Below are 15,255 nucleotides of genomic sequence, written 5' to 3'. Positions count from 1 at the left end.
GACCACCTCCCTACGTACGAACTCCTACGTGGTCGATTGTTACTGGATGTTCGGAAAGGCGAGGCCGCTCCGTGGCCCCCACCTTTAATGTTTATTTCTTTTCCTTTAGTCCTCCGACACAAAAAATTCATCAGGAACTCAAAATATCACTCAAAAGTCGCTCGACTGATGTGGCGCATACTCATTGGTTCGCTCCCAAGAGTTCGTATCGGGAAGTGCGCCATTAAGTAAAGTAAAGCGAATGGTGCAATGCATCTGAGTGACTCTTAATAATTCCCATCCTTCATCGCGTCGGTAACGCGTTACTACGTCTGTATATGGACCCCACCATCCACCAAAGCAGCAAAGCTCTATATGACACCTTGGCTTTCGCCATCCTCCCTTCATCTCGAATCCAAAGAGGAGAAGAAGCGAGAAGAGGCTTCCAGCAGAAAGCCACCGAATTAGCTTTATTTGTTTCATAGTTATCAGTTGGTGTTTGTGAGTGAAAGTTGGGAGGGATGGCGGAGGAGCAGAAGCAGGAGGTGGAGGTGAAAGACCGGGGCCTGTTCGACTTCATGGGGAGGAAGAAGGAGGAGGAGCAGGAGGTTCTGGTCGCCGGAGTGGAAAAGGTTCACATAGAGGAGGGGAAGAAGGAAGAGAAAGAGGAGGAAAAGAAGGAGAGCTTGCTTGAGAAGCTCCACCGGTCTCACAGCTCCAGCTCTAGCTCGGTAAGTCCACCGCATCGTGGAACCCTTCTTGCTTTCTTTTGCCCTTCTCTTTTTTTTTTTTCTTTATCTCACCGCATATTTAGTGTTCGTGTTGTGATCTTGCCAACCATGAAGTTTTCTGATCTAATCTAAGTATAAAATTCCCTTTTGTTGTTGTTATGGTATACATGCAGTCAAGTGAGGAGGAAGGAGGTGAGGGAGAGAACAAAGAGAAGAAGAAGAAGAAGAAAAAGAAGGGATTGGTGGAGAAGATCAAGGGGAAGATCGGCGGCGAAGAAGAGGAGAAGCCGGCCGTGGTCGAGCAGGAGGTGGCGATCGCCGCTGTGTCCTCCGAAAGCGAGGACTCCACAGTCAAGGTGGAGGTGGTGGACGAGAGTCTCAAAGTGGAGGGAGTCCCGGAGGAGGAGAAGAAAGGTTTCTTAGAAAAGATCAAGGAGAAGCTCCCCGGCCACCACAAGAAGCCAGAGGAGGCCGCCGCCCCGGCCGCAGAGTGCGCCGGCCAGGGGACGAAGGAGCACGAAACCGATCATGGACATGAGGGGAAAGAGAAGAAGGGCATACTAGGGAAGCTCATGGAGAAGCTGCCCGGCTATCACAAGAATGGTGGCGAGGAGAGTGAGAAGGCCGGTGCTACCCACTAGAAGGAAAGCTTGATACATATCCTTCTTAATGTTTGTTTTTGGATGTTTTTCTCTATCATGATGTATGTTGGATTGCCACTGTTTGTTTGTTGGTATTCTTAAGTTGTTTGTTTGTTGGTCCATCTTGGATGTGATATGATTAGGTATGCTCTTGCTTTTTGTTGTTATTTTTTGCCGCTAGGCAAGAAGGATACCCAAGTATTGATATATATATATATATGTACTTGTTTCATGGTGCATAAATGCCTACTAGTGATATAATTGTTTGGTATTGTTTTTGTTCTAGTCTAAACATATATAGACTGTGACAAGTTAATTAATGTGTCTTTTTCTTCCTTACCATGTTTCATGTTCTAAAGTGGGCGTCTTTTGAAGCATACTCAGCTAGCCAGTGGTCAAGATACTAGGCTTTGGTTGCAAGCAAGAGGAAAGGTAATTTGATTTTAACGGGCATAGAAATAGATCTACATTCCCAAAAACTTTATGCATGAATACAACTTTATGTTAGGTACGAACATCGCTGTAGAACAAATAAAACTTTATGAACATATGTCCTTAAAATTATTAAAATTTTCTATTTAATTATGTTTTCCTTGAGGGAGTATATACATTAATCAGTCAGGACAAGCGAACAACCATAGCATGAATAAAATTAAATCACCAAGAACCTTCGTTATTGATCACTATGAAGAAGACTAATTTACCTGCTGGGGAAACGGTTATAGATAAAATCTAGGGTGGAGAAATGCTATAATATATCATAAAATCGGGGGTTAAGCACCTTGTTCAGGAGAGCTTTGGCTTGGTAATCAAACATGATGCCTTGCTACAGCATGGCCAACCTTGAGAGCACAAGAGCACATTGAAATAAGATTCCGAACCAGATACTCAAACATGATATCCAAAGCTTGGGAACAGATGCATCTCAATGATCACTGCTACATCTGTGTCGGTTCCATACTCACTAGATGTAACAATTCAGGACCTCACCCAAAATGGCTAGCCGGAAGTTATTATTTGGGTTTCTTGATCCTGTATAAGTATTCAAGATCTACCTAGCGAATAACCGATGTGGGACTAAACACATGCCCGTGCGAGTCCTCACATACTTTTCCGTTCAAGTCCTGACGTTCTCGTCAGGCTAAGGGTTTAAATCTATTCAAATCTAATCACAAACACCACGATTGACCCGTGATCAGCTTCGATGGATCCGTGCTGCAGTGTCCCCTAGTCCACATAGGTTATGGGCTGGATTTTCTCTGATACCATTTGTAACAATCCAGGACCTCACCCAAAATGGCTATCCGGAAGATATTATTTGGGTTCCTTGATCCTGTATAAGTATTCAAGATCTACCTAGTGAATAACCGATGTGAGACTAAACACACGCCCGCACGGATCGTCACACTAGATTTATTGGCATATTTGGTTAGGAGGAGTTGGGCTGGAAATAGGAATAAGAGACTTCTATTTTAGCTATGTGATTGGGGGGATCTTATTCTGTATCTGATTCTGATTTCAAGAGGGAATGTCCCAATCTCTTATCCGACTTTTTCTTAGTACTGAGATTTCATTTCGATTCTGATTTTGATTCTGGTTACAGACTAAACGCATTCATTCTGATCTCGTAGACTTGGGATGTGAGGAAAGGAAGAGTTGGAGTACGATCAGTGGGATTCTTTAGTCAAATACGACCATTGCTTTTTTAAGGTAGAGTAGGTTAGGAGTAGAAGCAACGGTTGGCAACAAGAATAGCGTAGCCAATGTAGTCTTGTAACTCCAAAAACAGTGAAAGTAAAATAATAAAACATGGACAGAATTCTAGGGCTCGTTTGGTTCGCGGGAAGCATTTTCCTTCCTAGGAATATGATTCCTGGAAAACAAATTCCTAGGAAGAGGATGCCTAGGAAAGTACTTTTGGCATGTTTGGTTGACCATGGGAAAGTGACAAATTTTCAAGGTGCTTATGTTTGGTTGGCCATCCACTTTCCTAGAAAAGTTATATATAATTCCTATTATGCCCTTAATAAAAATTAGGTTTTTAATGCCTCTTTAATGCTTCTTTAATGCTGAAGGGACTTTTTGGGAAAAAGTAAAAATGGAGTGATTCCCGCCTCATGGGAAAGTAACTTTTCCATGTTTCTCATGGGAAAGACTTTCCCATGAAATGTGGGAATCACATTCCCATGGGAATACAACTTTCCCTTCTCTCTCCTTTGAAAACTCCAACCAAACAAGAGGCATCTTATTACTTTCCCGTTGACCACACTTTCCCCCCTCCTTTTCCTGCGAACCAAACAAGCCCCTAATGTCATCTGTTGTGATGGTAACAAGATAGAAAGGCTGCTTATAAGAGTCGATCTGTCGATGTCACTCTGTCGAGCTTTGGCATGCTTTCTGAAAAATATCACAAAAGACAAAACCATCATCAACTAGAATCCGAGGAAGAAAAATGGATTAAAAAAAGAGAAAATTACACGAAGCATGAGAATCAAAACAAATCCAAGATTGCTGCAAACTTATGTCCACAGTGGAATCTCCCACTCTTCTCATCTACTCGCACGAGAAGCCTAAGTCCATCTTTCCAATTTAGTTAGGGTTGGCAATCAAGTTAGACCCGATCAGATACGGATCGGGTCAAATGTCGGTCAGATCAAAAATTCAACCACCCAAACTTAACTTGTTTATTAGATAGATTAAAAATTCATATCTAAATTCGGCTTGTTTATTAAACAAGTTAAATTAGGTTAAATGGATTAAATAGGCTAAGTAGATTTTTAATAGATTAAATAGATTTAAACAGATCAAATAGATTTAAACAGATCAAATAGATTAAGCAGTTCGAGTTAAATAGGATAAAAATAGGTTAAGTAAAATTTAAACATGTTAAATAAATTTTAAATAGATTAAATGAATTGGGTTATAATTCGATCTAATTATTAAATAGATCAAAATAGGTTAAATGGGTCAAAGATCTAAATCTGAATCCAATTCATTTAATAAATAGGTTTAGATAAGTTGACCTGGCTACGACACAAACCTATTTATATTAAATCCGAAATGGATCGTTCATAGATCGGATTGATGGATTAAGTCATAAATTGTCCTCCTAAATTTAGTATGTTTTAATACAGAAAAAGATGGATGCGGAAATAGTTTTTTTTTCCTACAACAAATGAATATATTCAAAAAAAAGTCAAAAAGTAACAAGTCTCAAAGAACAAGATGGAGGATTCGAGAGACAGTGCAGTATTGGGTGGGAAAAGGGATGGATGCGCGGTCAATAAGCTGTTTGTTAACTTAGTATTGAGTAAAAAGAGCATGAGATCGAGGCTAAACTGTGCTACCGCTCATTGGATCTTGGATCCGACAATTCTGATAAAACCAATTGCTTAAAGCTTCCAGCGGCATCACCTCAAGCTATCTCAGCCCTTCCTATCACCTTAGTCAAAAAAGTGAGATTAAAGGTGGGATGACGGTACAACCGAGGTGGTAGCACAAATGGAACGGGGTTTTGTTTTCACCGATGTGGCCCAGGTTCGAAACACGCGGACGTTGATTAAATATGGAGACCGGATACCCTTTGCTTGGACGCGCTCAATGGGAGCGCTTCTGGTACACGTGGGTAACCACGGGTCGGGAAGGGTATGAGTGTATTGTCTACCCGCATCAGACATTCTCTGGTGGAAAGATGGCCCAGTGGGGGCTGCTATGCGAGTGGGGTTAATTCTCCTCCTCTTTTTTTTAGCCAAAAAAAAAAGGAGGTGAAATTTTGATAACAAGCGACATGTGAGATTAAAGAAGTGGCTAAAAATTTTAAATTTTTTATGATAATTTCACAAAAAATTGAAGCATAAAAATATAATTACATAAATTACAATAATATACGTCAGGTATATCATCGAGTTTTAGAGAGCCGAGTCGAATATGTTTTTATCATACATGCATTTGGACCTGGAACTTTTATGAGTATATCTTCGGACCTGACATTCTGACAAAAAAAAATCTATGAGTTGGAAAATAAATTAAGTTTAAAAGAATGGTACGAGGTCAACTCAAGTATAGAGTGTTGCTAGGGTTTATTTCAAACTCTCTAATCTAATATTTTAACTTTTAAAATTAAAAAAATAAAAATAACTTAGATGATGTAATAATTTGGCTGTCAAGTGAAAATAATCTTCTTTATTAAAGTTGCTGGTTGAAAGGATTAGATCAAGCTACTTTCATTAAACTACCAAAAATTATTAGACTCTCCCTTTCTGTAGTTTGACTTCTAAATGAATTGACTCTGTTCGACTTCTAAACATATTGTTTCATCATTTTTTTCTCTTTTCTCTCTTCTCTCAAATATGTCATGTCTAGTTACTAATAAATATTACAATACAATAATTTTTCAAAATCTTTGGATAATTAATTATCGCAACATGGTAGGAGCAAAACGATGCTTGGAACATCATACGAAACTGATGGGAGGCAAAATGGATCGTCCAGCCCACAACTAAAAAGCCGCCTAGTTTCGGCCCAATAAGCGTCAAAGCTAATCGACTGAATCTTCACTTCGGCCCAGAGTCAGCTCAACTTCGGGACTCCGCCAAAAGCCCCACCAACTTCAGTATTCGCAGACTCCTCCGACCAAGTTCGGGATGCCTCCAGTATTTGCCGACCCACCCCGACCAAGCTCGGGGCGCCTACCTCAGTAGTACGCCCCGACTCTCGAGCTCGGGGCACTCCACCGAGCATACCTCGAAACCTGAAAAGCCGAGCTACTCTCAGCACTCATCAAGCCGACCTCGCCAAACGCATGATGCGACCTTTCAACGAGCTCGGCCTCGCCAACGACCGCACCCACATGCGCACCTACGCCCATATACGTGGCCGTACATTACCACACTACCGTGCCATGTTTCCATAATCGGCCTTTAACAGTTAGACGACACCTTGACTACTCCGGCCATACCCTGTTATGACTGTCAACACCCTACCATTCTCAAGAACGGGCAGTACTACACGCCACCAACCAGCCTAAGCTGCGCGCCATCCGGCTCAGAGCCACGCTCCCTCATGATGAGGGCCGACAGTGCCTCTGCCATCTGAACCTCTCCACCGGAACTATAAATAGCTCGGTCAGGTAACTTCTAAACAACCTTTTTTTTGGCTGGACCAAATTGATCCCACTCTAACTGGATTGTCGGAGTGTCCTCACCGGAAACACCGGTAAGGCTTTGTGCAGGTCTGCGGCCGTCACACAGGAGGTAGCTCCCGTCTTCTTCTTTCATCCAATGGCGGCTTCCTCGACTCTACCAGCGTGGTTACCCTCAGGCTAAATTTGAACCACAACAGAAACAAAAGCAAATGCAAACATGCAAGAGCTATTTACCCATGTAGCTAATGACCATTTAAGATGCTGGTGCCCTTAATTTCATCCCGAATGCTAGTGTTATATTGGCTATTAGTTAAAATTTGATTCACCTCACTTAAGAGGACTTAAAATTCATAGTGTAACCAGTGCTTGCAGCCACAATAATAACCCTAATCTGATTCTTAAGTCTTTCCATATCAATCTCATCTCATCACATATCCTTCCTCATAAAGGAAGCATGGTTCCAAATAATTATAATCTAATTTAAAATCAATTAATATACGCATTAAAAGATTAGAAGTTTACATCCAAAATGACATAAAAGAAACCCTAAAGACACAATATGATCAGAAAGACCATGTCAAATTAAAGGAACCTATAAGTTGTAACAAAATTATAAAATTAGGAGATAAAGAACATGTAGAAATCCTCTAGCGGAGAGGTCTCCCGTCTGATAGCCTCCTCTACACTTATAGGAGAAATCCTTGTGGTTTCTTTCATAAAAACCACCTATTTCCAGCGAAAATTCTCTTTTCGATAGTTATTTTTATGCAATGGTAGGTTTCTCTGAGAGAAACTACTTCCAGGTATTGTTGGGGGAATACGGCTTCCCCCCCCAGCAATATAGTAACCCCGCCTCTAAAAGGCCGCATAGCCGCCGACCTTGGACGTCCGACCTCGGAACGTCCGACCTCAGAACCTCCGACCTGGAGAATTCCCGACCCCAGAGGTCTGTCCTTGTCGACCACCTACTACGGCCGTACCCTTCCGAGGTCCGGCCGAGGGCCATATCTTGCCACTGCCCCAGCATTTATTACGCATGACCTCTGCAAACCCCCGGTTCACTCAACGATTAATGCGAATCTCCGGCCTACTCAACAATTAATGCGAATCTCCGGCTTACTCAACAATTAATGCGCACCTCCAGCTTACTCAACAATTAATGCGCATGGCTCCTATTATCTACGGACCCACGGCTCTCCACGGCAAATCAGCTCAGCGGAGTCCAGTCAACCGTGATAAGTCTTTGATCTCGGCCTTATCTCCGACATCAATGCAATGATTCACCCGATCGTGTGCCAGTCCAAGCAACATGCCGAGCCGTACGACGGTCTCGCCCCATCACATCACAGGTAAACCGACCCCCCTATAAAAGGGAACCCTTGCTTCTCAAAGGGGGGTTGGACATAGAGAACTCTAAAAATACTGTTCTCCTCTTTCTCCTTTAAACACAGATTGCCCCCCTCTGACTTAAGCATCGGAGGGCCGGCGCCGGAAAACCCGGCCACCGGCTTTTCTGCAGGCACCCCGACGGAGGACGCCGCCCGCCGATGGATCGCCACTCCCCTGTGTCCACCTGCCGCTCCCCCTCCTCGACCGACGACCGCCCCCGGGTCCAATTTCCAGCAACAGGTATCATTTTCACTTCTTTACAAATTAAAGACCATGTATCATATTCAGGTTGCCTGGAAAAGTGATCGTAACACTGGTTAAGAATCTATAGACAGAATAATGGGTTAATTTTAACTGATCAATCTATTAATTAGACAGAATCCCTATAAATAAATGATCAACATAAATATATAATATGTATTAAATATAATTGAAATTGAAGAGGCACGATATTGAACATGGCAAATCAAAGGCAGGCCATCAGAGAGAATCATCCACAGTGCGACATACACTCATGCCTAATCCAAATTGAAGTCAGGGTGATAGTTTTCAACTCAAGCTTGACCCAAGCTCCCATGCTTGCTAGGGTTCGAGTGAGGCCTTATAGGGAAATTATTCCCTACACCATTTGCAGCAATTCCTTACTTGTCAGATATTATTGTTTACACTGGGTGCACCACATGGTTGTGCATGCAACCAATAGCAGCTGTTGGTTTCTATAGGCAATATTCATTAAGCGTGTATCTTAATGCACTACAATAGAAATTGGCGGTTGTGATTGGTTGCATGTACAGCCATGCTGGTGTATAAAATGTAGGTAATAATTTATTCTCATTTATTTTTATGTGCGTCGTTTATGTGATGCATGTGGTGTAGGATATAATTTCTTATTTAGATGAACCAAGCAATTGCACCTTCATTTCTGTCATGGTAAGGATCTTAAAAATTTATTAGGTCGATCAAATTTACAGCAGATATATTTCATCCTAGATTCATGGACAATAGGGCCCAATGGTTGGAAACCCCAAAACCCTCCCATCCTCTTCTGCTCGGTTGCACCCTTATCCTATTCTATCACACTGGCCATAAACAACAAAAACCTCTCTCTCTCTCTCTCTCGCTCGCTCGCTCGCTCTCTCCCTCCCCCCCCCTCATGGAGGCAATGCTCATAAACCCCTCTCTTTCCCACCTCAAGCTCCCTCTTCCAAAACCGAAATCCCTTCCTTACTTCCAATTCATCGCCGCAACCTATCTCCGCCGAGGCCACCAGCGCCACGGCGGCGTCCGGTCCTTCGCCTTCCAAGACCAATTCCCGCAGCCCGCATCTCCAATCCAACCACGAGAACAGGACAAGGAAGAAGAGGACTACGGAGACGTCAGCCGGATCATCGGTAGCCGAACCGTCCGATCACCTCTCTATGGCGACGATGGCTCCGTCTCAACCTCCACCTCCACCGAGTACCTGATCGAGTGGAAGGATGGCCACGCCCCCTCCTGGGTCCGCGCCTCCGCCATCGCTGCCGACGTGGTGGCGGAGTACGAGACACCCTGGTGGACCGCCGCCAGGAAGGCCGACGCCGCCGCCCTCTCGGCCCTCCTCGCCGACGAGTCGGCTGCCCGGGATCCCGACGCGGAGGACGCCGACGGCCGGACGGCGCTCCACTTCGCGGCGGGGCTGGGGTCGGAGGAGTGCATCCGGTTGCTGGCGGCAGCGGGGGCGGACGTGGGGCGGCCGGAGCGGGCCGGCGGGGGGCTGACGCCGCTGCACGCGGCTGCGGGGTACGGGCAGGCGGTGGCGGTGCGGGCGCTACTGGAGGTTGGAGCGGACCCAGGGGCGGTGGACGGCCGCGGGAGGACGGCGCTGGAGCTGGCGAGGGAGGTGCTGGCGGCGACACCAGCGGTGGCGTTGGGGAGGCGGGCGGGGCTGGCTGCGGCGGCGGCGGAGCTGGAGGGGGCGGTGTACGAGTGGGCGGAGGTGGAAAGGGTGCTTGAGGGGAGGGGGGAGGGGAAGAAGAGGGAGTACCTGGTGGAGTGGAAGGATGGGGGAAGGGAGTGGGTGGGGAAGGAATGGGTGGCGGAGGATTTGGTGGCGGACTTCGAGGCCGGGCTGGAGTACGGGGTGGCTGAGGCGGTGGTGGGGAGGAGGGAGGCGGCGGAGGGAGTTGGGAAGGAGTATTTGGTGAAGTGGGTGGATATTGAGGAGGCGACGTGGGAGCCGGAGGCTAATGTGGATCCAGAGCTGGTGCAGGAGTTCGAGCGGCGGCGGACGGAGGCGGAGTTGCCGGCGGAGCTATCGGCGGCTGCGGTAGCCGTGAAAAAGGAGGAGGAGGAGGACGGGAAGGAATCTGGTGCACCGCAAGAGACGGCTGTAGGGTGAAAGGTTCTGTATTCCCGATTCTTCTCTCATATTTCTAGTGTAGTTTAATGGCATAACTTTGGTGAAAAGTCAAAAACTACATTTGATCAGATTCAATTCTTGTTGGTACGTGAGTGAGAATTTACAAAATCTTCCCGCATGTCATGTTGTGAATCTACCTCTTTTTTTTTTTTTGATAAATTGGATATATTGTGCCATTTTAATATAAAAAAATTCATAGAAATTAGAGAATAAAATCTCCAAAATTTATGAGGAAACGTATGTCCCATAAGTCCACAATGTGATCCTAATGTGATTAGTTACATATACCACCTCTTTGACGGCCACCACACCACTGTCGATAATTGCCATGCTAATGTCAAGGGTCTCCAAGTCCGAACTCACGGCTAGCACCGGGTCGTCTCCTCTAAGTCGCCCCATGGCTTTCACGACATCCCAAGAGCTTGAAGCCAAGCCAATGAGATGGGAAAACAAAACCTAGGAAGCCCGAGGGTCTAGCCTGGAAGCCCAAGGCTCGATAAGTAGTAGGCTTAGGCCTGAAAAGTAGATCCAAATGCCGGATCAGGATGGGCCTAGGCCTGATTAAATGACATGGTACCTTGGTCCAAACCTGGCTCAACCTGCCCGTTGAGCAAGTCTAACAATGAGGTAGATAGCCATCTAATAATTGTCAAGGAGTTCCTCTCAAAAATGATGTGGAAAGCTCTCAAAGTGATGCCGGACCAAGTTGTAAATGGAAGAAGGAGAAGAGGGGAAGAGAAGGAGGAAGAAGAAGAGAAGAAGGAGAAGGGAGGAGAAGAGAAGAAGAGGAAACGTGGGGAAAGAAATCTTTAATTCTTCATTAAAACCCTAATCAACATAAAGTTCCTTTTAAATAGGGCCCCATAAGAACAATTAAAATAAACCCCTTACATAAAATAATTCTCCACAAATAAGCCCTAAAATGCAAATAAGCCCAGAATAAAATAAACCCCAAATAAATCCTAAAACACAAATAAACCCAGAAATAACAATAAGCAAATATGCAAATAAAATGGGGACCTAGCTGATGTCCCCATCAACTCCTCCCGGGTGAGAAAAACTCGACCCCGTCGAGTGTAAATCGGGTCGGCTGTCGTACTGCTCCAGAAGATCCGGGTCAAGTGCTACAACTCAGCTCGCGAAATCCACGACACATCTGATTCGGGTCGACCTTTCCACCGAACAAGGTAACGTTGGTAGCTTCCTCTCCTGGTAGATATAACCTGCTCATCTAATATATGTTCTATGTGTTCTCTGCGTGCATGAAACTGTGGAGGTGGAGGCTCACTAGCAGGTGCTAGAGCAGGGTGATCAACAACAGTGGATGTATCAACAAAAGGGTCAGAAGGAATGAATGTTGATTTCTTGTATGGGACTAAATCTTCAATATTAAATGTCGCACTAATCCCATAGTCTTCAGGAAGATCTACAACATACGCATTCGAACTGATTTTCTTTAGGACTTTGAACGGTCCCGCACTACGAGATTGCAACTTTTTGAACGTCCCCGAAGGAAGTCGTTCAGGTCTAATTCTTACCATGACTGAATCACCTACATTTAATTCTTTATAACGGCGGTGCAAATCAGCAAAGGATTTATATTTTAAGTTATTAGAGTGAATAAGTTTGCTGATCTCCTGATGCAATGAATGCAGGTGTGAAGCAAATGATTGTGCAGACTCAGAGACTCTATGTTGATGAGACATGGGAATCAAGTCTATAGGTTGCCGAGGTTTATAGCCATTCACCACGTCAAAAGGACTCATGCCTATGGTCCTATTGACCGAACTATTATATGCAAACTCGGCAGTTGGTAACACGAGATCCCAAGTCCTAGTATGCTCACCTACCAGACATCTGAGAAGACTCCCTAGACTTCGGTTGACCACTTCGGTCTGGCCATCAGTTTGGGGATGATAGGCAGAGGAAAATTTTAATTTGGTACCCATCATGTGCCAAAGAGTTTTCCAAAAATAGCTCATAAATTTAACATCCCTATCGGACACAATAGATTTAGGAAGACCATGGAGTCTAACGACTTCGTCAAAATAGAGTTTCGCAATCCTAGAAGCATCAGAAGTCTTAGAACATGGAAGAAAATGAGCCATTTTAGAGAATCGGTCCACTACTACAAAAATGGAATCGTGTTTGGTCGAGGTACGTGGAAGCCCTAACACAAAATCCATGCTAACATCTTGCCACGCACAATCAGGAACAGGTAGTGGAGTGTAAAGCCCAGTGTTCTGTTTACGTTGTTTGGCTAATTGACATGTGCGGCACTGAGCGACGATCTTGGCCACGTCTCTCTTGAGACTCGGCCAGAAGAAACGTCTTTCCACCATCTCAATGGTTTTGTCTCTCCCGAAATGCCCAGACAGTCCTCCAGCGTGTATTTCCCATACTAGAAAATCTCTCAAAGAAGTTCGAGGAATACACAAACGGTCGGAGCGAAAGAGATAATCATCGTGTAAAAAGAAATCATCGTGCTCTCTCTCTACTCCATCTCGTAAGGTCAGGTATACATTACTAAAATCAGGACAGGTGGTATATTGTTCCCTGATCCTTTCAAAACCAATTACTTCAGTGCTTATCATGGATAGGAGGAAGATCCGTCGACTGAGTGCATCAGCAGCCTTATTCTCAACTCCAGCTTTATGTTTCAGCACAAAAGTATAGGCTTGTAGAAACTCAATCCATCGGCCATGTCGAAGATTTAATTTCTTTTGAGAATTGAGATACTTTAAAACCTCATGGTCTGAATACAGAACAAATTCTTGCGGTAGCAAATAGTGTCGCAAAGTTTGCACTACCGCATAGAATTCCTTATCATAGGTGGAATAACGCAACCTGCCATCACTTAACTTTTCGCTAAAGAACGCGACAGGGTGACCTTCTTGGCTTAACACACCACCTATGCCAACGCCAGAGGCATCACATGCGACCTCGAATACCTTAGTGAAATCAGGGAGGCGCAAGACAGGTGCTTCGGTCATCCTATGCTTAATATCTTTAAATGCTTGGGATGCCGACTTAGTCCAGATAAAGTCTCCTTTCTTCATGCAATCTGTGATGGGAGACATTATTGAACTAAAATTCTTAATGAAGCGACGATAGAAAGTAGCCAGACCATGAAAACTACGTACCTCGGCTAAGATCTTGGGCTCAGGCCAATCGACTATCGCGCTTACTTTTTCTGGATCAGCGGAGACACCCTTGGAAGACACTATGAATCCTAAGAAAATGACGTGATCAGTCAGGAAGGCACACTTCTTAGGGTTTGCAAAAAAGCTTTCTTTCCGCAGGACTTCACAAACCTGCCTCAGGTGTGAGAGATGGAGCTCTTGAGTTTGACTATAAATGAGGATGTCATCAAAGTATACAACGACAAATTTATTCAAAAAAGGTCGAAAGATCTGTGTCATCACCCTCATAAAAGTACTTGGAGCATTTGTTAATCCGAAAGGCATTACTAACCATTCGTAGAGTCCATCTTTGGTTTTGAATGCAGTTTTCCATTCATCCCCAGGACGAATCCGAATCTGGTGGTACCCACTCTTTAGGTCGATCTTGGAAAAAACTGTAGCACCAGACATATAGTCTAAAAGGTCGTCCAGCCTAGGAATAGGAAAACGATACTTAACCGTGATTTTATTGATAGCACGGCTATCGACGCACATCCTCCAAGAGCCATCTTTCTTGGGAGTGAGGAGTGCAGGTACAGCACACGGACTCAAACTCTCACGAATATACCCTCGAGTGACTAGTTCGTCAACTTGGCGTTTCAGTTCAGTGTGCTCGTTTGGATTGAGTCTATGGTGGGGAAGATTTGGCAGTGACGCTCCAGGAATGAGATCAATTACGTGCTGAATATCACGCATTGGAGGGAGTGCCTCTGGAAGATCAGTGGGGAAGACAGAGTGAAACTCCTCCAACAGAGGAACTACGGCGGCCGGATGTTCGGCATTTGACTCCACATTGATAACTCTAGCCACAAGGGCGAACACAGATGAGTGGCTTTCGATATCTTTCATTACCTCTCTCGAAGTAATGATGTGAAGTGACTCATCTTTTTGTGGTGTAGCACCCTTCTTCTCAGGGCCGGGCTCTTTAGGAGGCAATGAGTTCAGTATAATTTTCCGACCCTCGAACATAAAACTACACGAATTTGACCGACCATGAAGTGTGACGTCCCTATCGTATAACCAAGGTCTTCCTAGAATGACTTGACCTACGTCCATCGGGAGGCAGTCGCACCAAATCTCGTCTTTGTAGGATAGGAATTGAATCGGGACAAGGCATCTTTCTGAAACTGAAATGGACGTCTTATCTACCCAGGCTACTTTATATGGATTAGGATGATGGGTAGATTTCAGGCCAAGGCGAGAAACAACTCCAGACGCAATGGCATTGATGCAACTCCCGCTATCAAATAAGATTTTGCATGTTTTACCATTGATCTTGATAAGTGTATAAAACAGGGAGGTTCTTCGCCAGTCTTGTTCGATCTTTGTTTGGGCTAGTGTGCACCTAACCACATGGAGCCTATGGTTTTGGTCATTCCTATCAGTGGGCTCATTTTGGTATTCAGTCTGAACAAACTCTAACCCAGTCTTTTCGTCTCCAAAGTCATCTATAAAATCCTCAATATTTGGTTCATAGACTTCTTCGACACATTCAGTATCCTGGGTTCCTGCTTCCAATTCAGTCATTAAATAGGTCTTGGCGTTATATTGGGACGCAATATGGCCAAACTTTTGGCACCTGAAACACTGGGTTTGGTTTCTTAAAGGCGGGTTGGACCCTAATATGCCTTTTCCTTTATCAGTTGATGTACTTTGAGCAGGCACCGGGAACGTCCTAGTCGGTGTTTGGCTAGAACCGGGCTGGGAAGGATGGTTGGAGAGTGGTCTGGGTTGTGGAAGATGGCTTTGATTAGGTCGGGCTCCTGGGGGTAAGAACCGAGAGTCGGTACGT

The 15,255-nt window shown here is 44.7% G+C and overlaps 2 protein-coding genes across 4 annotated transcripts; both read left to right on the top strand.

The window, feature by feature from the left end:
• The first annotated feature begins 366 nt into the window (after positions 1-366).
• Positions 367-1,622, top strand: LOC103713175 (dehydrin COR410-like). Its single transcript, XM_008800003.3, has 2 exons — positions 367-710; positions 884-1,622. The coding sequence occupies exons 1-2, from the start codon at positions 501-503 to the stop codon at positions 1,349-1,351; spliced, it is 678 nt and encodes a 225-aa protein (XP_008798225.1). The 5' UTR covers positions 367-500; the 3' UTR covers positions 1,352-1,622.
• Positions 1,623-1,646: 24 nt separating this feature from the next.
• LOC103713174 (putative signal recognition particle 43 kDa protein, chloroplastic) lies at positions 1,647-14,309 on the top strand. Of its 3 annotated transcripts, none has more exons than XM_088723188.2 (3): positions 1,647-1,783; positions 5,783-6,479; positions 6,582-14,309. In XM_088723188.2, the coding sequence occupies exon 3, from the start codon at positions 8,878-8,880 to the stop codon at positions 10,258-10,260; it is 1,383 nt and encodes a 460-aa protein (XP_088579314.2). In that variant the 5' UTR covers positions 1,647-1,783; positions 5,783-6,479; positions 6,582-8,877; the 3' UTR covers positions 10,261-14,309. The 3 variants fall into 3 exon arrangements, with proteins under 3 accessions (XP_088579314.2, XP_088579313.2, XP_089779934.1); XM_088723187.2 differs by having other exon boundaries at positions 6,571-14,309; XM_089923808.1 differs by having other exon boundaries at positions 5,783-8,123; positions 8,838-14,309.
• Positions 14,310-15,255: the final 946 nt, after the last annotated feature.

Source organism: Phoenix dactylifera, chromosome 6, assembly GCF_051530095.1.
Source record: "Phoenix dactylifera cultivar Ajwa chromosome 6, Ajwa_hap1_PhDact_Kaust_v1.1, whole genome shotgun sequence".
Taxonomy (NCBI): Eukaryota; Viridiplantae; Streptophyta; class Magnoliopsida; order Arecales; family Arecaceae; genus Phoenix; species Phoenix dactylifera.
Note: the sequence above shows the minus strand (reverse complement) of the source record. Positions and strands in the feature narration are given on the sequence as shown.